This window comes from Rissa tridactyla, chromosome 4 (genome assembly GCF_028500815.1).
Source record: "Rissa tridactyla isolate bRisTri1 chromosome 4, bRisTri1.patW.cur.20221130, whole genome shotgun sequence".
NCBI lineage: Eukaryota > Metazoa > Chordata > Aves > Charadriiformes > Laridae > Rissa > Rissa tridactyla.
The window spans coordinates 87,464,404-87,480,837 of record NC_071469.1 but is presented as its reverse complement, the minus strand read 5'-3'; the positions used below and the strand labels follow the sequence as shown (position 1 = coordinate 87,480,837).

At 39.2% G+C, this 16,434-nt stretch overlaps 1 protein-coding gene across 1 annotated transcript in view; it reads right to left on the bottom strand.

Annotated features, from left to right (window-relative positions):
* The window catches only part of VAT1L (vesicle amine transport 1 like), a 61,979-nt gene that overhangs the window by 23,589 nt on the left and 21,956 nt on the right, over positions 1–16,434 (bottom strand). Inside the window, exons 4-7 of the mRNA XM_054201382.1 lie at positions 15,721–15,863; positions 12,012–12,115; positions 10,738–10,793; positions 8,829–9,023 (exon numbers count right to left, since the gene is read on the bottom strand). Coding sequence (XP_054057357.1) covers positions 8,829–9,023; positions 10,738–10,793; positions 12,012–12,115; positions 15,721–15,863 — 498 coding nt within the window. The remainder of the gene's footprint in view (positions 1–8,828; positions 9,024–10,737; positions 10,794–12,011; positions 12,116–15,720; positions 15,864–16,434) is intronic.

The window sequence follows — 16,434 nt, the reverse complement described above, 5'->3', positions numbered from 1 at the left end:
TTTCTAATAAATGACAAACCATTTTTTCCCCATATAAAACCTCCTATTGCTAATTTAATTAACTGGAAGCATGTGACTAGTTTATCTTTAATAGTGCACACTTTCTTGAGCGGAATATATCAATGCTTCCTATATTATTTTCCTGCCTATTTCCCCCTCCATCAGGAACCGAGTCTCCATGCTGTTTTCCTTTGGCCCGCGGTAACAGAACGCGTTACCACTGTGGCACACCAGGGCAAACAGAAATGACAATCCGTCCTGACCTAGAAACACCTATCATGACTCACCACTGCACTTTCAACTTCCAGTGTCTCATGCCTTCTAGAAAAGTATTTTCTGCCTCTGTATCTCCATAACTAATTAATTCCTAGCAGAGTGCTTACTAAGTAGATTAGAAAAGAGCTGTAGCTGCGGGCTGTATTTATGTTAATTGAGAGAGGTTTAGTCTCACACTAGTCAGCTTCTAACCTTTGTAACAGCAACATTTGAACACTGAATCAATGTTCATCAGAAATATTGCCAAAATACTGTCCCACATCTGCCACTTCATTCCAAAACATTAAGATACCATTCCCCTGAAATGAAACAGCTTACTGAGATTTGGTAGAACAAATACTATTCTGAGATTAGAGCCCCCAATAAACGCACTGAACCACAAAGGCTCAGCCCAGGGGCTTGGCTGGTAGAGGCCACAACTGGAAATTACAGAGATTTTCAGGCTGATTCACGATCTTTCCAATAACATGCTGCATGACATCAGGCAAGTGAAGATATCCACTGTCTTTGTTGTTACGTATCTATTAAATTAGAATTATAGCATGAATATTCTCAGCATGCACAAAGGAACATTCTGAAGACTCTAGATGGCAAAATTGTTTAAAGACAGGTCTTCAACTGGTAGGCTAGATGAAACAAGCTAAATTTCAAAAGGCGTAAAGAAAAGAAAAGAAAGCACAGAGCTGAAATAAATTACTTGTTTAATTAAATTCCATTCGTGTAACTTGAATTTCATGCAGTGTTTATGAATAATGTATAGCAATTGAAAATAATTGACTTCTGCTTACAGACTTAACAAGTGAGGTCTGAGTTTCCTAAACCAGCTCATTTACCCAACCTGATTTTGTGGTAATCGCAGCTAATGTCATGTATCTGAAGCCTTATTATGAAGCCACAGTGCCTGTATCTAAGTCTTGTCTTGCTTCTTTTTATCCCTCTCTTTTAATAAAATCATAATCAAATTACATTGCCATCAACAGTGAGTGAAACCAAAAAGACTACTGGGTCATGCCATCACTTGCTGATACAGGTAGGAAGGGTAGAATGAATTATGTCCTGTTAAACAGCATTAAATGGGGAAGAAATGTAAATGAAATTATATAGGCATTTAGTACGAACTTAATAATTCATATAAAGGCAGCGAGGATCCCATTATCAGGTATACACACTGTTCTAGAGGGAAAAAAATTGCAATACCTAATTAATTTCCAGTACTTTCAAGGTATGTTTCATTCCTCTACGTATAGAACACTAAAATTATCTGGAGTTTTAATTAATATTTACTTCAGACAAGCATCTTGGTAAAAAAAAATCTTTGCAAAGTCTTTATTAAAAATCACCTTACTCATGACTCAATTTTCATTCATTTAGAACTTGTGTTCATTACATTCAATGTCAGTGAGGTAAAATTCAAGCAGAACAGCTTTCCCCTTAACTCTTCCCAAAATTTGAAAGATATTTTGACCTATAACTGTGTATAATTTGATTGTGAACATAGAAGCAAGCTACCCTGAGTTAGTCAGGTTTTGCTCCTCAGTCTGCTTTGAAACCGGTTACATGAGTAAGACACAGCTCCTTGCATTTTTGTAAGCTTTGATACCTGCGTGGAGCTTGTACTAAACTCATGGTAGACTTGTTTGTATACAAAGAAACAACGGTGATGTACAGATAAAACATCTGAATTTACTTTGAACTACAGATGTTTATTTTATACAGTCAAAGGGAACAGAAGCTCACACATCAGAAGAACAAAGAGCTCTATGGCAGTATCACAGGACAGGATATACGCAGTAAATCAGGAAAGCACCTCGTGAACAACTGCAAATGAAGTACTGTCACAGAAATATTCACAATATAGAACAAGCAGACTCCGCATTGTAACGCGAGAGGAACAATCATAGAAAAGGAAACACCAATATGTTCGTGGGAGTTTTCACAGGATGAGTTACCTTTCCCCTCTTTCTGCAATATAATACTGCATAGTAAATTTTTCTATGCTTATGGAAAAATTATTCTTTTCTGTATTTCAGGGTGGGTTATTACTTTGGTTATAAATGAACTTCCAATTTTATCATGCTACTCGATTATTTTGCATATCTTGAAGAACCAATACAAGTTCCAAATGTTATAGGAGTCACCTGACTTCAAAAAAAGGTGTAGTTTCTTCAGCTGAACAATCTGTTTTCATCAAGCAGAAAAAAAAAAAGGAGAAAAACCTGCACACGCCATTATTATATTATCACAGGAAAAAAAAAGCAAACCAAAACAACAAAGACATAAGATGGCATTTAGTATTTGTAAAAAGGTACCAGCCTGATTTGATACTATTAGATTGCCCTCTTACTACGTTAAAAGTAACTAATGGGTCAATTTTCTCTATGTCTTACTATAGTGATACATGAAAGGCTTTTTGCCTTAAAGGTAAGATCAGTGAAAGGCATGAATAGTTTGTGATGAAATTGAAGTCTCTGCTTTAGGGGATTCACTGTTATCATTCTAATACCACAGGTTACAGATTTCCTGTCCCCCCACCTTGAATACTGTTTATATCATTGATAAAAAAGCATGCGCTAAGATGGTAATTTATACCAGAGGATGAGTTCAGTGGAAAAAAACAGCTTCACAGTACCCAAATCCTTTGAAGCTACAGAGCAGTGGTTAAAACAGACAGATTGTGACGGCTTTGCCCTCCCCAAAACATGTTATAAATTCTGTATGGAAAGTGTTCCTTTGTCCAGTTCTCATCACTGGACTGAACTTGGGAAGGCTGTGATCTCAGATGTAGGGTTTCTACTGCTTTCCTTTGCATGCTAGTAACATGAAACTAACATAGAGAAGAAAAACTACGCGAGAACAGTAACATAGGAGAAAATGTTTCTTTTAAAGGAAATTACAGTATCAGCAGGTATTTCATAATGAGACTATAATGTGACCAGTTGCACTGCACTCCTTTCAGGTGTAGGTTCTTAAACACAGCTTGATTTTTCCTTAGCAATTTACTATAGAGAAAAGCTCTGGCTTCAAGACAAGGGAATCTCACTTATATAAAAATTATATCTACGGCTAGACCTGCAACATCTCTCATAATGATTCAGCAAAAAAACAACCCTGAGGAGACTGATGATGCAGTGATCCTTACAAACTTAATTAGGGTGCAAGGCTCTTTCCAGTCAAAAACATTCCATGCACTGACCACGAGGCACAGTCGTTAAGAGTCCTCCGATACCTGCATCAAGATCCACGAGGCCTGATCCATAAGGGTATTTAGTGCCTTGATCCCACTGATTTCAATCACAGCTGAGTGCCAAAGTATATTCCTGGATCTGGGCTACAGTTGTGGCATTAGTAAGTAAGGAGTTGTTAAAGACATTATTACATTATTGCTACAAACCAATGACACAGGGTGACGTTCAGTGCCTACTATAAAGTACTGGCCTGATCTTCTAGTACTATCAGATTATACTTTTTTTTTTTTTTGTCAGTAAAAACTCCATTCCACGGGTTTCAGTATCTTCATCATTCTAACAGGCCCTAAGGCAGTACAGGTCTTTGATACCATTATCGCTATGGAACAGTGCGCTCCTTTAAGTCATTGGAGAGACAAGAATACAAGGAATCCTTTGGTACACAACACAGTAAGGATGTTTTTCCGTAATCCCACTGGTCCATATGGACCAAAATAGCCCAAGTCTGAAAACTCTGACATACCAAGAGTCCTTTCTGAAACAGGCAGTCTAGCGTGAGGGAAAGGGGCCTACAGATATTCTGATGACATGGACCATATTTTGCACTGTCACCTTCCTGACTGGCCGTTCATCTGCAAGAATTGGGGAGTTTTCTTTTACATGCTCTCAGTGCTATTTTTAACTGCTGTAAATCACCAAAGAAGGTGCATATAACTTCTGTGTCAATAACCCATTCTACCTTGAGTATGTATTTTCTTTTGCAATTATAAAAGCCGAAGAAAACAGAATTTTAATAGAAAAGTGCAACGTGTATATTTTTATTCAACACACTAGATTTTCTGAGAACCTTCAGTTTTCACCCTCCTTAATAATCTAGAACTGTCTACTGTGTAAAGCCAAAGATTCAGAAACCCTCAGGACAATGCTAATGCATAAATGCACACTACAAATTAATCAGAACGAAGAAGAGTGAGTAACTGCAAATTAAGGATTAGATAAGTAGTTACTAACAAAGAAACAGCCACAGAGCTCAACGAATATTCACTGAATCCTAATTCTGGTTTAAACTCTACTGTTTGTAATGAAATAATATCTCACCAGACAATCAGCTTTTTACTACAGAACAGCATTTTAAGCATGCACCATCTACAAATTATCTCGTCTTTTAAACACTTGAATGCATAAACAAATAGCTGCAAAATAGCGAGACATCTCAACAGCAGCTAATTTATTGTATGTCTTCACTCATCTCACGACGAATAATTCACCAGTTAGACTTCCATTTTAAAGTACCTATGGATTTTGTTACCGCCTCTCTTACTTAAAGCTTTCTTGCAGTAACATCCTAAAAAGGCTCTTATGGCCTACTTGAGAACAGACTTGACTTTACTAGAATTTATGAATGTAAATTTGAGATAAAAATTGCCCTTCCCAAGCCAAGAGATAGCACAGCAATACAAATAGTTCTGTTCCATAGCAGTAGTCAAGGTCCTGATCCCCCTTGTGTCCGTGGCAGTCTGATGCACTGAAAAAAAATGAAGTCTAGGTTTCCATCCAGAATAAATTCTGCCCTGCTCACTCTTCGGTCAATCAGTAAATTTGTTTAAGCAGACTGTACTGAAGAGGCAGGACAATCCTCATCCTAAATCTAAAGCCAGTGAAACTAGGAGTCCTTCCATTGACTTCCACGGCCTTTGGGTGAGGCGCTAAAACAGAGAAATCGGAACACTGGGAGGATTAGATCCTAATTAGAATGATCTCACTGACACTCACACAAACCTTCATTGTTCAACAGGAACCGTATCAAGCTAAGTCTGTCTAATAATTTGTGACCACTGCTATCCTAGATATTATTTGACCATCAACTAGACTTCACTTAGCATACACTACAACATGACAGACAAATGGGAATCTAATAACTTTCTGTTATTAGAAAGTATTATTAGAAATCACAGTACTACTGCCACTTGAAACATTTTAAAAGGCAAAATTTCACTGCAATTACAATATTCTCTTATCAATATATTCTTTTAAATTCAAACTGGGCACTCCTACAGAAAGTATTAAGAAATAGATGTTGTTGAAGGAACCACACCAGGCTTTTAGAACCATGAAATCATTTTTAGACTGTTCATGGAGATCTATTAAAACAGACACAAACCCTTTCTCTGGGTGTTCTCACAAGCACTAGAACATAAAGCCCTCGACCTGGGGGTTATCGTGCAGGAAGTGCTCCTGTAGTGACCAGCCTTAAGCAAGGGGAACGCCACTGTAGATATAACTCGTTGTCTTCTAAGACTGCAAAGATGCTTCTCAGTTCCGATACATAAATGGCTATTGCAACTCATACAGAATTAAAAAGATACATATTTTTACTGCAATACAGTTTTGGAAGAAAACCAGGTGTCTTCCACGTTGGCTTTGGAGAATCTACATTAATTCCTGAATTCGTATTTGCACAAGGAAGGAATACATGAAAACAAATGCAGATGCAGGGTGACTAAAGCAAGCTGAAGAGATATCTTGGGGATATGCCTTTCATATATCTACATCAAAACTTTTACATATGTGATGGTACATTTAGGTATTTAACATTAAACATTTGGAAAGGTGTCCCATGGTTAAGGCTCCTCTGGGATTTTTCTGTAAAATATTTTCATTTTGAACGTCACTTGCTGGACTCAAGCTCCTCTCCATGAGAGAATTACTAGTCAGAGGACAAACAGATTCTCTCATGAGCCTCTGGAGGGGGTGATGTTCTGCCATTGAAAACTATTCCATCATTCATTTTCAAGTGCCATGCAGGGAGTCCACCCTTCTGCACTCTCTAGTTAAATATATTTATTCTCAATGCTCTTATGGGTAACATCAGGAAACATCAATGGCAAAAACTGGTCATATTGGTTTAGTCTCTAATGAATAATACTGAGAATGGTCAAATGAAAGTCAACGTTTGGAGAAAATCAGGCTTACTCGATTGTAAATGAAAACCAATCAAATGTCAAACTCTGAAGGGGGGAGATGTTAGAGCTATGAAGTTAAAAAAAGAAACTTCCCAAACCAGAACAAAAATGTATACCAATCTTTCCTCAGTCTGGTTGCATCCAGTCCTCAGCTGTGACACATTTTCCTGTGCATCATATTAACTTCAGAGTCAGCCCTAAGTTATTTTTATACCCCCAAAAATATATCCCCAAAATTATAATGCCCTGAATGAGTAATATTTCAGTAATACTTTGCAATCAATTAAGGACACTTATAGCAGTGTTATATCCCTGAAGATACTAGCCTGATGTTTCCTTGGTAAACTACCACATAGCTCATGGGAAGTGAGCAGGCGTGATAAATGAGCTGTAGTTTTCTAGACTGCGCTTGTTAACAGATGTATTTACACATTTCACAATCCAACGGTAGGGATGGTGCATGTTACTGCCAAATGGTAGATGAAATGTTATCAAACAAGTCTTCCAACAAATTCCCATCATGTTGACTATTAAGATCAGCCTGCCATGTGTAATTTTTCATGTTTTGTCCTCAATCAAGATTTTTCAAGCCATTGTTACTATTTTAATTATCCTTTTCTTACTCACCAACACATGAAAAGTATGTATTTACATGAACAAAGAAACTGCAGAATGCCTGTCTAGAGCCTTGTGCTACTTAAAATTTTTAAAATACTTTGTAATATTATTTGACAAGTAAATAAAAAAAAACCCCACAAACCATCAAAACATACCGAACCCCTAAATCTGATCCCATTTCTATTTTACACTGCTCTTCAAAGTGCTCTCCCTTTCAGACAGCGTCAGAGCAATTTTGTCTTGCCTGACCCAGCTGCTCTGCATCAAAACATCTGATTTCCCGTAAGCAGTTCAACTTCTCAGTGCGTTAGACGAGAATTAGCAAACAGCTGAACCCACTCCCATGCCACTAGCTGGTCAGCCCCAGGTGTCACTGAATTGGTTTAGTGACAGTGCGGCATCAGGCAGAGGTTTTAGAGAAACAGGAATAGACTCCCTGGGGAAGGCACAGAAAAGGCTTCCTGGAGAAGTCAACATTCGTCTCTGTTTTCTGGAGAGGAACAAGCGGAGCCCGTATCACGCTGCACAGTTTGCATCTGCTGTAGCACAAGAAGCGGCATGCTGGGGCACACTGGGGCAGATGTAGTGACAGCATAAAGAGATGTATAGTTCCCACATTAGTGTGACCTGAGGCAGTACACGCCTTGTCACATAACCTGGCCCAGACATGTAGGAGCCCCAGTGAACACACAATGCATTCTGCTCCAAGAACTGTCCTAGGCTGTGGAGCCCCGCCACACAGCTCTGGTATCTCACCTGCGCCCATGACAAAGGCGGCGGCTTTAATGCCACTTAAATGCTGGGCTCAAACCCCTGCCCACGGGGCATTCAGAACTGTAACAAAATATAATATTATGAATTTCTTCAGTCTGATGGTTCCTGGTGGATGTGTTCAGACACAGAATTTTTTGGCCGCACCATCTGAAGAGCAACCACACAACGATACAATGACAATTCACGTTCAGCAGAGCTCTTGCAGATCACGCGTCTCAGTGATGTGTCATGCTCAGTGCACTTCAAACCCATAAAAGAGAAAAATTAATCTGGTAGCACTACTATAATCATGCCATTTCTTGACATGTTATGTACGTCCACACCTCTAAAAATACTTTACGTTCGTTCATCAGCGTCTTAAGTGTAAAGACCTCAGGAAACAGTGCTTTCGTCAAGGGGCTTGTAATTGCCCAAGCTACAATCGGATTAGTTTCTTTAACATGTCTTTAAGCAGAGCCGAGCAATTAGAAGGAACAGAACCACCAAAAAAACCACACTTGAAAAAAAAAAAAAAAATAGCTTATATAAAAGAGAATTCCGATTTGACTGCCCATGACACGTTTTCATTAACTTCCTGAAAACCTCCAAGCTTCCAAGGTTTTCGAGCACAAATATACAACTGAAACTAAAGCTTATGTATTAGATCTTTTCCTCAGAACATATTTTAAGTTGTTTTCAATTATAATGTCTGCATTTCATGCTGCACTTGTAACAAGTTTCATGCACTTAGGGAACAGAAATAATTTTCTAAGATTGAAACCCCACATTTATTAGTAGTATTTACAATAACTTTACACAGAGCATTTGAAACTCCAGAAATATTTATTAGAGAAACGTGTGAATAATACTGGATCATGGAGTTTCTGAATAGCAGGGGCTTTGGAGACAACTTTGGCACAAACTCAAAAGAGAACGCACTAATAACTAAGAAAACATACTTAAATCTAATTTTACACCTAAAAGTGCATATACTGCAGAAGTTTCAAAATGAGAAAAGACATTTTGCTCCTACCTCTTCCAAAGCCCATAATGAATCAACCACAGGCTTGATCTTCTTATTGGTATATAGATTTAGGAGTTTGTCCATCACACCCTTGATCAGGCTGCCTCGATTCTGTTTGAAAAGTAGGTTCAACAGAGAAAATCCCGCAATGACTTTGTTCTCCTCATACAGCTTGATAGGATTTACTTTCTCAACCTGCCACCACTGGAAAGCAATAAACAACAGCAGGGTTAGAAAATCACTTTTCAAGAAATGTACAGGAAAGTTCAGAAGAAAACTGTCTGGGCAGATGCGACACATGACTCATCTGTCAGATCTGAAGCAACAGCCAAGAGAAGCAGTAAGGATTTTATGCATGGAAGAGGCAAAAAAGCATGCAGCTGAAATAAAACACAGCCTTGTGTGTCGTACGATTAGGGCATTTTAAGAACGGTGAGCAGATCTCTTTTTAGGATGTGGGTCTAGAAGTAAGGAATTTGGACCTCCCTTCTTAGTTCTGCTGTCCTCCTTTGTTACCTCAGGAGAGCCAAGTAAGCTTCCCAAATGTTCGCAAGCAACTCCTGACTATTACTCTTCTTTCGAAAACAAGGAAACCCTGCACTGCTTATCAACTACCATTTACTTTTCATTCATTATTATGTTCATGATGTTTGAGCAAGCCTCATGGTATCTAACGAAAACATTTTATCTCATTTAGCCCAAGAGCCTCCTTAAGACTGAGATCCCACTTCCTAGCAAGTTTTATTTGAATGGGTCAATTTGTAAATCAAAGTGTTCATACAATTTTGATGAGTTAATTTTACAGTATAGTTACATAAACTAGTTAAATGTTCACGCAAAATTTGATATACTATTTTTTAATTTATTCATATTTATTCAGTCAATAAACACCAGTGCTATCAGAAAAACACTTCCGTTGAAATTGATTTCACTGGGCCAACCTATCCTCCAAATTACATGTACCTGCATATGCTTATATTAACAGTAAAATGGCTGCAAAGTAAAGATTATCTTGTTTTAGTTCACAAACACATGACAACAAGATCGTGCCACTACAACCGTTAAGCGTAAGAGGCAAAGAGAACAGCTTCTTGATACAGTCTTTGATTTATCTTGTTTTCTGTTATATAGAGACTTTTGAAGCTAATTTCTCCTGGGAAGAGGTTGTTGCAAGAAGCTGTAAATGAGCCCTTGGCACAAAGATCTTCAGTCAAGAAGATCTTCTCCCTCTGCTTTTCTTGTCTGAAGGAATCACTTTCACACCTAGTTAAATTATTTCTCACTAGCAGCTTATTTGATATATTTGTCCCTTTTTCAATGTCTAGGATTTCTGAGCACATTGGTGTAGTAAGCTGAAGGAAAAAAATATTGAATCTTGGATTTGTTTACATCATCAATTAGGAAACAAACGCAACATCATCATCTCTTTGATGTCACTTGAAATGAACATGGAGAACTGAAAAATGTTCTTCTCTATGGAACTAACTTCTGCAAAGCTGGAAATGACTGGACACAAGCTCCATCTTAAGAGATATTATCTCCTTTAGTATCTTTAATTCAATGCACTGTCTTGACAGTGTTTTCAGGCATGAGGAACCTACAGGAACCTACAGTTATCCATGGGTAGGATGTTCTGCCATAAGTAAATAACTAATGCAGTCTAACTTTAAAAACTTAGCTGTATGAGACACATATGCCAGACAGCTAACAATTTAAACATGCACTGCACACAGATTCCTGTCTAGCTGTCGTATCAGGAGAAAACATGTCCGACCACATCGCAGTCAGAAAAACGCTCTTTTTAGCAACATCAGAAGTAACAACTTAGTAGAGATAAATGAGAATGATAAAGATGAAAGTGCTACAAAAAAGACTGAAGTTAGAGGAAAGAGCAACATCACAGCACTGGGACACTTACTGATTTTGCAAAACTGAAGAAGCTTTTTGTCTCCCCAGTAACCATGTTAGATGAACCTGTAAAAGATGAGTACATTCACACAAAACTTACTACATGCTGACAAACAGGCCATGTATCATACGTAAAATAATTTCCATGATTCATATTTAAGAAAAAAAATAATTCTCCCCAAGTTTAAAAGGGATTAGTAGACATCCTTATTCTCTGAGAATAAAAATCAAAGAGACCAGGGTGACCGAGCCCTACAAGTTTATAAGTATTCTGAGAGGACCAAAACAATCTATTAAATCTTCCAAAACCAGGAACAAGTTAAGTGCTACCAGGCATCACGACACCAAAACTCTGCTACAGCTCCCCCTGCAGAAGAATGCCATTTGTCTCCCATACGTTATTATTCAGCAGTCATCACCATACAGGTGTCCTTTCTCTGTAGCTTTAAAGATACATTTATCTGACCACTACATGTGTGAACACACACGCATTGTACACTACAAACTGTTAAGAAGAGTAATGACAATTCGCTGGCAGGGACTTCCTTACGAACAGGGAAGCAGGTTGGCTTGTACAGCCCAAGCAGATACCGAGTGACAATGCGCTCGTTATCGCCACCCTGCTGGCTAGATGGAAGCCCAAGGAAGCAGGTATGCTCATCCACGATGCCACTGCACCTTCCACTGACATACAGATACATTCTTCATTTCCAAACTTTAGCAATCCCTTCAGCTGTCCTCCTACAGAAGCTTGGGCTGCTTTATCAACACACAACATGGCAACCTGGCACAACTGCAGGAAAGACATGTTTACTCGGCATGTGGAACAGTCCACGCACATCGATGGGAATTTGTGAACAGAAGCCTGGGCCTGAATTCTTCAAAGTCATGTCAAATAAAAACGATAGCATTCTTCCTGAAATCTTCCTCCAGGCTTCCCTCCCACAAGAATTATATTACAGTTTCCTTGGCCACACTGTGATCCCAAGAGAGATCCAAGTTTTCTCCTACACTTCTCCTGTATCACACAATAGTGTTTAACAATCTGAAGCACGTGTTAGGTTTCACTTTTGGATTTTTTTTTTTTTTAAAGAGTTTCTTCATATTAGCTATTGTTTCTCAATAATTTAGTCCATGCTCCCCTTCACTAAAATCCTTGATTGGAAATGGTCAAATTGAGAAAGCATAACATGGCGGCCTCCAATTCTGGAAGGAGTGGCATAGGTGATTTTAAGCTTTGCAAAGCTTTGGTTTTGAAATATGTACCTGGCTTTTTGCACTCACCATATAAAATGTAAGTTCCAAGTGGTTTGAGAAGACTGAGGCCTTTCCCAGTATTTTCTCCACAAAGACAGTCCAAAACGATATCAACTCCATCTGTCGAGATTCTAAAAAGCAAGAAAGAAATCACAGAATATAGAATCATAGAATACCAGGCTGGAAGGGACCTCAAATCTCACCTTACAATAGACCCACAGGACTGGTCAGCCAGCATGATACAGGCTGACTTTTAACACAACACTAAGATTTTCCAGGTACTTGAGAAAGAACTCTAAGGCTGAGGCTTTGACTACATGAAAAGTTCCTCCTCATCAAAAGACAATTCAAACTCATTCAGTGCTGGACTGCGAGTTTGTTGTGCTAGCCAAACCACGCCTTTCAGGCTTAGACCAGTGGGAAAACATCTCGTTCTCCCTTCTTGAGGGCTTTCAGTAAAATTATATCACCAAAAAACAGATGACAGATATAAAGCTCTTTTTGAGTAAATGTGAATGTCAGAGAATGTCTTTTTTTTTTGGTCAATGAATGTCAGAAAAAAAACAATCCACTTCTTTTATTCACATCCTATACTCGTTTTCTGAATTCCTAGGAAACAGCGCTTTTTAGCCTAGCTCTTCTCAGATAAAATTATGTCCTTTAAAGTTATTTAAAGAGTCTTCTGTTACAGACTCTGTATCGCCAGCAAAGAGTTAAATCGAGCATAAAGAGAAGTCACCAAGAGCTGGAAACCCAGCTCTAAGGATACAATCAGGCCATATTATAGAAAGCAGAAACCATTTCAATAAATAGTTTGCATATTTGTAATTTTCCAATAAATAGCTTTGTGAGTGCAACATCAATATGATGCTGAAAAAGAAAAACAATACACCCCAATATCCTGATGTACTTTTTCTTTCTGGTAAAGCATCAGCCTGCAAAATCCTATCACTAGTTTGATCTAAGTCTAATATCCTACCTCCTAACCAAGCAAATAGCCCAAGCAGTAGCAAATTCTCAATTAATACTCTTAAACAATTATGCAAATTACTGCTGCAGACAGTACAAGAGAATCGCGACCTGGAGACTGTGAAATGTTTAAGGGGCAGTCAACAGCATCTAATCCCTGGGAACGTCCATTAGCTGCTGATGACCCTGCCTTCCGCAGTGGTGTAACCACAATTAGAAGCCAGGGAAAAGGTAAAGCTTTATGGCTTGTAATGCATCTTTCTGTTTCCTCGTAAAACAGAGGTGATACTTGGACATCCACTGGCTACAAACAGCTACAAACTCAGAGAACTTTATTCTTTGGTACTGCTGCCATACGTGGGGTAATAAATTGTTTATACTCAGGCCCCCAGATGAGCCTTCACTGTAAATGAAAAATGACTTTGCAGTCGAACAGCTTTTGGTGGCTTCCACAGTTGAACTGATCCCACATCCCCTAGGAACATTTCCACAGTCCTATCACCTCTGTGGGTTGGGGCTTTTTTGTTTGTTCATTTGCTTGGGCTTTTGGGGGCAGGTTTTCTTTTTTTAGACTTCGCTCCCTGATGAAAGCTCTTCCACGGAACACCCCAGCCACCTGCAATAAAGCAGGTTCCTACCACTACCCTCTCTCAACCACAGGCCCATCCCTTCCCACTCACAGACCCTCAAAGGAAGAGCCTTCCCCTTCCCTTAGGGCTGCCCCTGACTCAGTGTACACCAGGCAGGCGAAGGCAGACGCGCCATATTCCCTGCTGGCCAAACATTTTAAGCAGAACATAGCACACAGTTGATAGCCAGCAAACCAAACTACACTGTCCCCACCAGCGCCTCTTTCAAAAGACAATCTAGAAATTCAATTTATCTTTATAGCATTCTCAGAATTACCACTGTACTTTTTTAAAAATTATTTTAAATTATTCTTTCAATGTAAAAATAATTTTTTCAAAGCAAAAAATACACCAATCTAAGAGCACTGGCATATTCTACAGGATGCCAATTCTGACTTTTAATCAGGGCTATCAATTCTGCTAATACTACACACTTCCCTACCACAAAAGCAGCACAAACTAGCTTCTTGCATCTATATTTTATCTTTCGTACCCTCTGGTTCTCTGCCTCATCGGTCTATTGCGAGGTGAAAAAAGTACGTGAAAACGCAGGATCACCAAAAGGGATTTTAACAGACTTAAACAGAATTCCACCCCTTCGCAACCAGGTCTCCTTTTGATTTCAGTAATTACAGTCTGTTACACAGAGTCAGGGCTGGTGTCAGGGAACCGTCCCAAAAAGAACTGTCCCGATGAAGGGCAGAAGCAGCCAACATTATCTGCAATCACAAAGTTATCAGAAGTCAAACGGGCTTTATTCCCTTTTGGGTTATTTTAAGCATCGATTTCTGTTGTATCTGCTCCCACATCACATACCCACTTACATCAGATCTCCTCCTACCCCTGCCAAGAGTTAAGATTAAGTTTGGTGTTGAACTCTCATTAATGTTTTCAAGAGTTCTTTCTTGCTGAATCAATATTTGTAAAGTGGGGATTGCTAGAATTCAGTCTTCATCTCACCACAGCAACTTTCCAGGGGCAGCAAAACACTTAGGTATGTATATTCCCCAAGAGAAAGGCTACCGAAGGGCTGGAGAAATGCGCTGCAGTTCTTCTGAGCTGTAAGAAAACGGCAGGGGTCTCATCAGCTGGACAAGTCCTATCTTTTTTAGTGAAACTTCCCATACAGAAAAATTTTCCTGTGATATAAGATGGCCTCTGTGATGGATCATTTCAAATGTCCTCTTAAGCCCTTGGGAGCGCTCCAGAAACAGTAGCAAGACACCCTGCTTTCTCCTCCAGCACCAGTCCGGGTTGCTAACAGCTCAGACAGAAGCCTGCTGTATGCCGAAGGCCCTCTTTGAGTGCTGGTAACCCTTGTACTAAGAGACCTCCTGAGACGCTGCACGTCACTCCCAGGAACGCAGAAGTTTGAGAGGAAACCCGTCAACTCTACTACCTTGGGGTGCCCCGTGAGAAGTTCCTGTTTTATGCCCAGCTACATAATCAAGTATTTTGACAGACACAAGATGAAGGGAAAAGATTATTCTTATCTGTCTGACAAGAAAAATCATTTTTTACTAAGATTTTCTTATCAATTCCAAAGTTCTGCCACCTCTATCAACATCAATATCTAAAAACAGACAAATTGGAAAACAAAGTATTTGAAAGCATGTAAACAGAAACACACATGATAACTTCAAAAGGCAACAGCATGATTCTAATCTGAACACAAACAAACAAAATCTAAGGATCTGAAATTAAAACAGACATCATGTGCGCTGATATCAATCCCTGGCAGAGGATAAAAACCCAGGCAGACGGAAACACACCAGAGAACTCCAAAACCTGGATAACTTACAGATCCTCTGAAAAAGTCTTACTCGGTGCATTGCAGTGAGCTACTACACATGCAGACAATAGCAAAGTACAGCCTTTATTCTTTTTCACTTAATTTGCTTTGCTTGCAACAGATGTCCAAGTATGAGTGTGGACCAGCGAAGCTTATGCTGATTATAAAGAAACAGGGAGATGCTCGCTATCTTGTCCCTTGTAGCGGACAGATGGAACATCTGGAATAAACTACAGTTCCCAAACTCACAGATCTCATCTCTTCCCATGAATATGAGCGTCCCAGTATCTTCCATAGTATTTTGCCAGGTACTATACAACCCTTACTCAGGAAAAGAAAAGATTACCTTTTTACTTCTTGAACATAGTCTGCATTTCTGTCAAACAGGTGAGTTACTGAGTCTTTGATTGCTTCATGTTTGAAAGATGAAGCTGTTCCAAAAACAGTAACATTGGGAACAGTTGAACAGAGCTGAGCAACAGCTTGACCCTGCAAACACATCATTGCGTTAGTTTACTGACACAGGAATTGGTTGACAGACTTTACAACTGCCAATTCACTCATGACACAGCAAAATCGAAGACCAAATATGTACAAAGACTTCCCAAACTAATTTCTTGCCAGTGCAATGCAGTTCAGCCACAAGAAAAGAACCCACACTTAAATCAAAAGGATATTCTGAAGACAAAGCAACTGCAGGGATAAAATGAATTTAATCTACCTAAAACTGTATTGGGAAAGAGTTCTCCTTGTTCTTTTAACAAAGGCAGTGTAATTTAAGGGAAATGGCAGTAATTTACAAGGACCACCAAAAATGATTACTGAAAGAGTGCATGAGAAATATTTCTCATTTTCTACTTCGCATCCCACGTGCATTTCCCCAGAGCCCCTGGAGCAACATCCTCAGTCCTCTTTGCACATCATACCTCAGAACAGTGCCGACCGCTTCCACAGACAACCGAAACCCTCTCTGCTCATGGAGAAGCCCTTGCAGCATCTGATGCCAGAAGAGAATTCCTGGCCAATAATGTAAAAGTATTTGGCTCTCCTGGTACTCAGA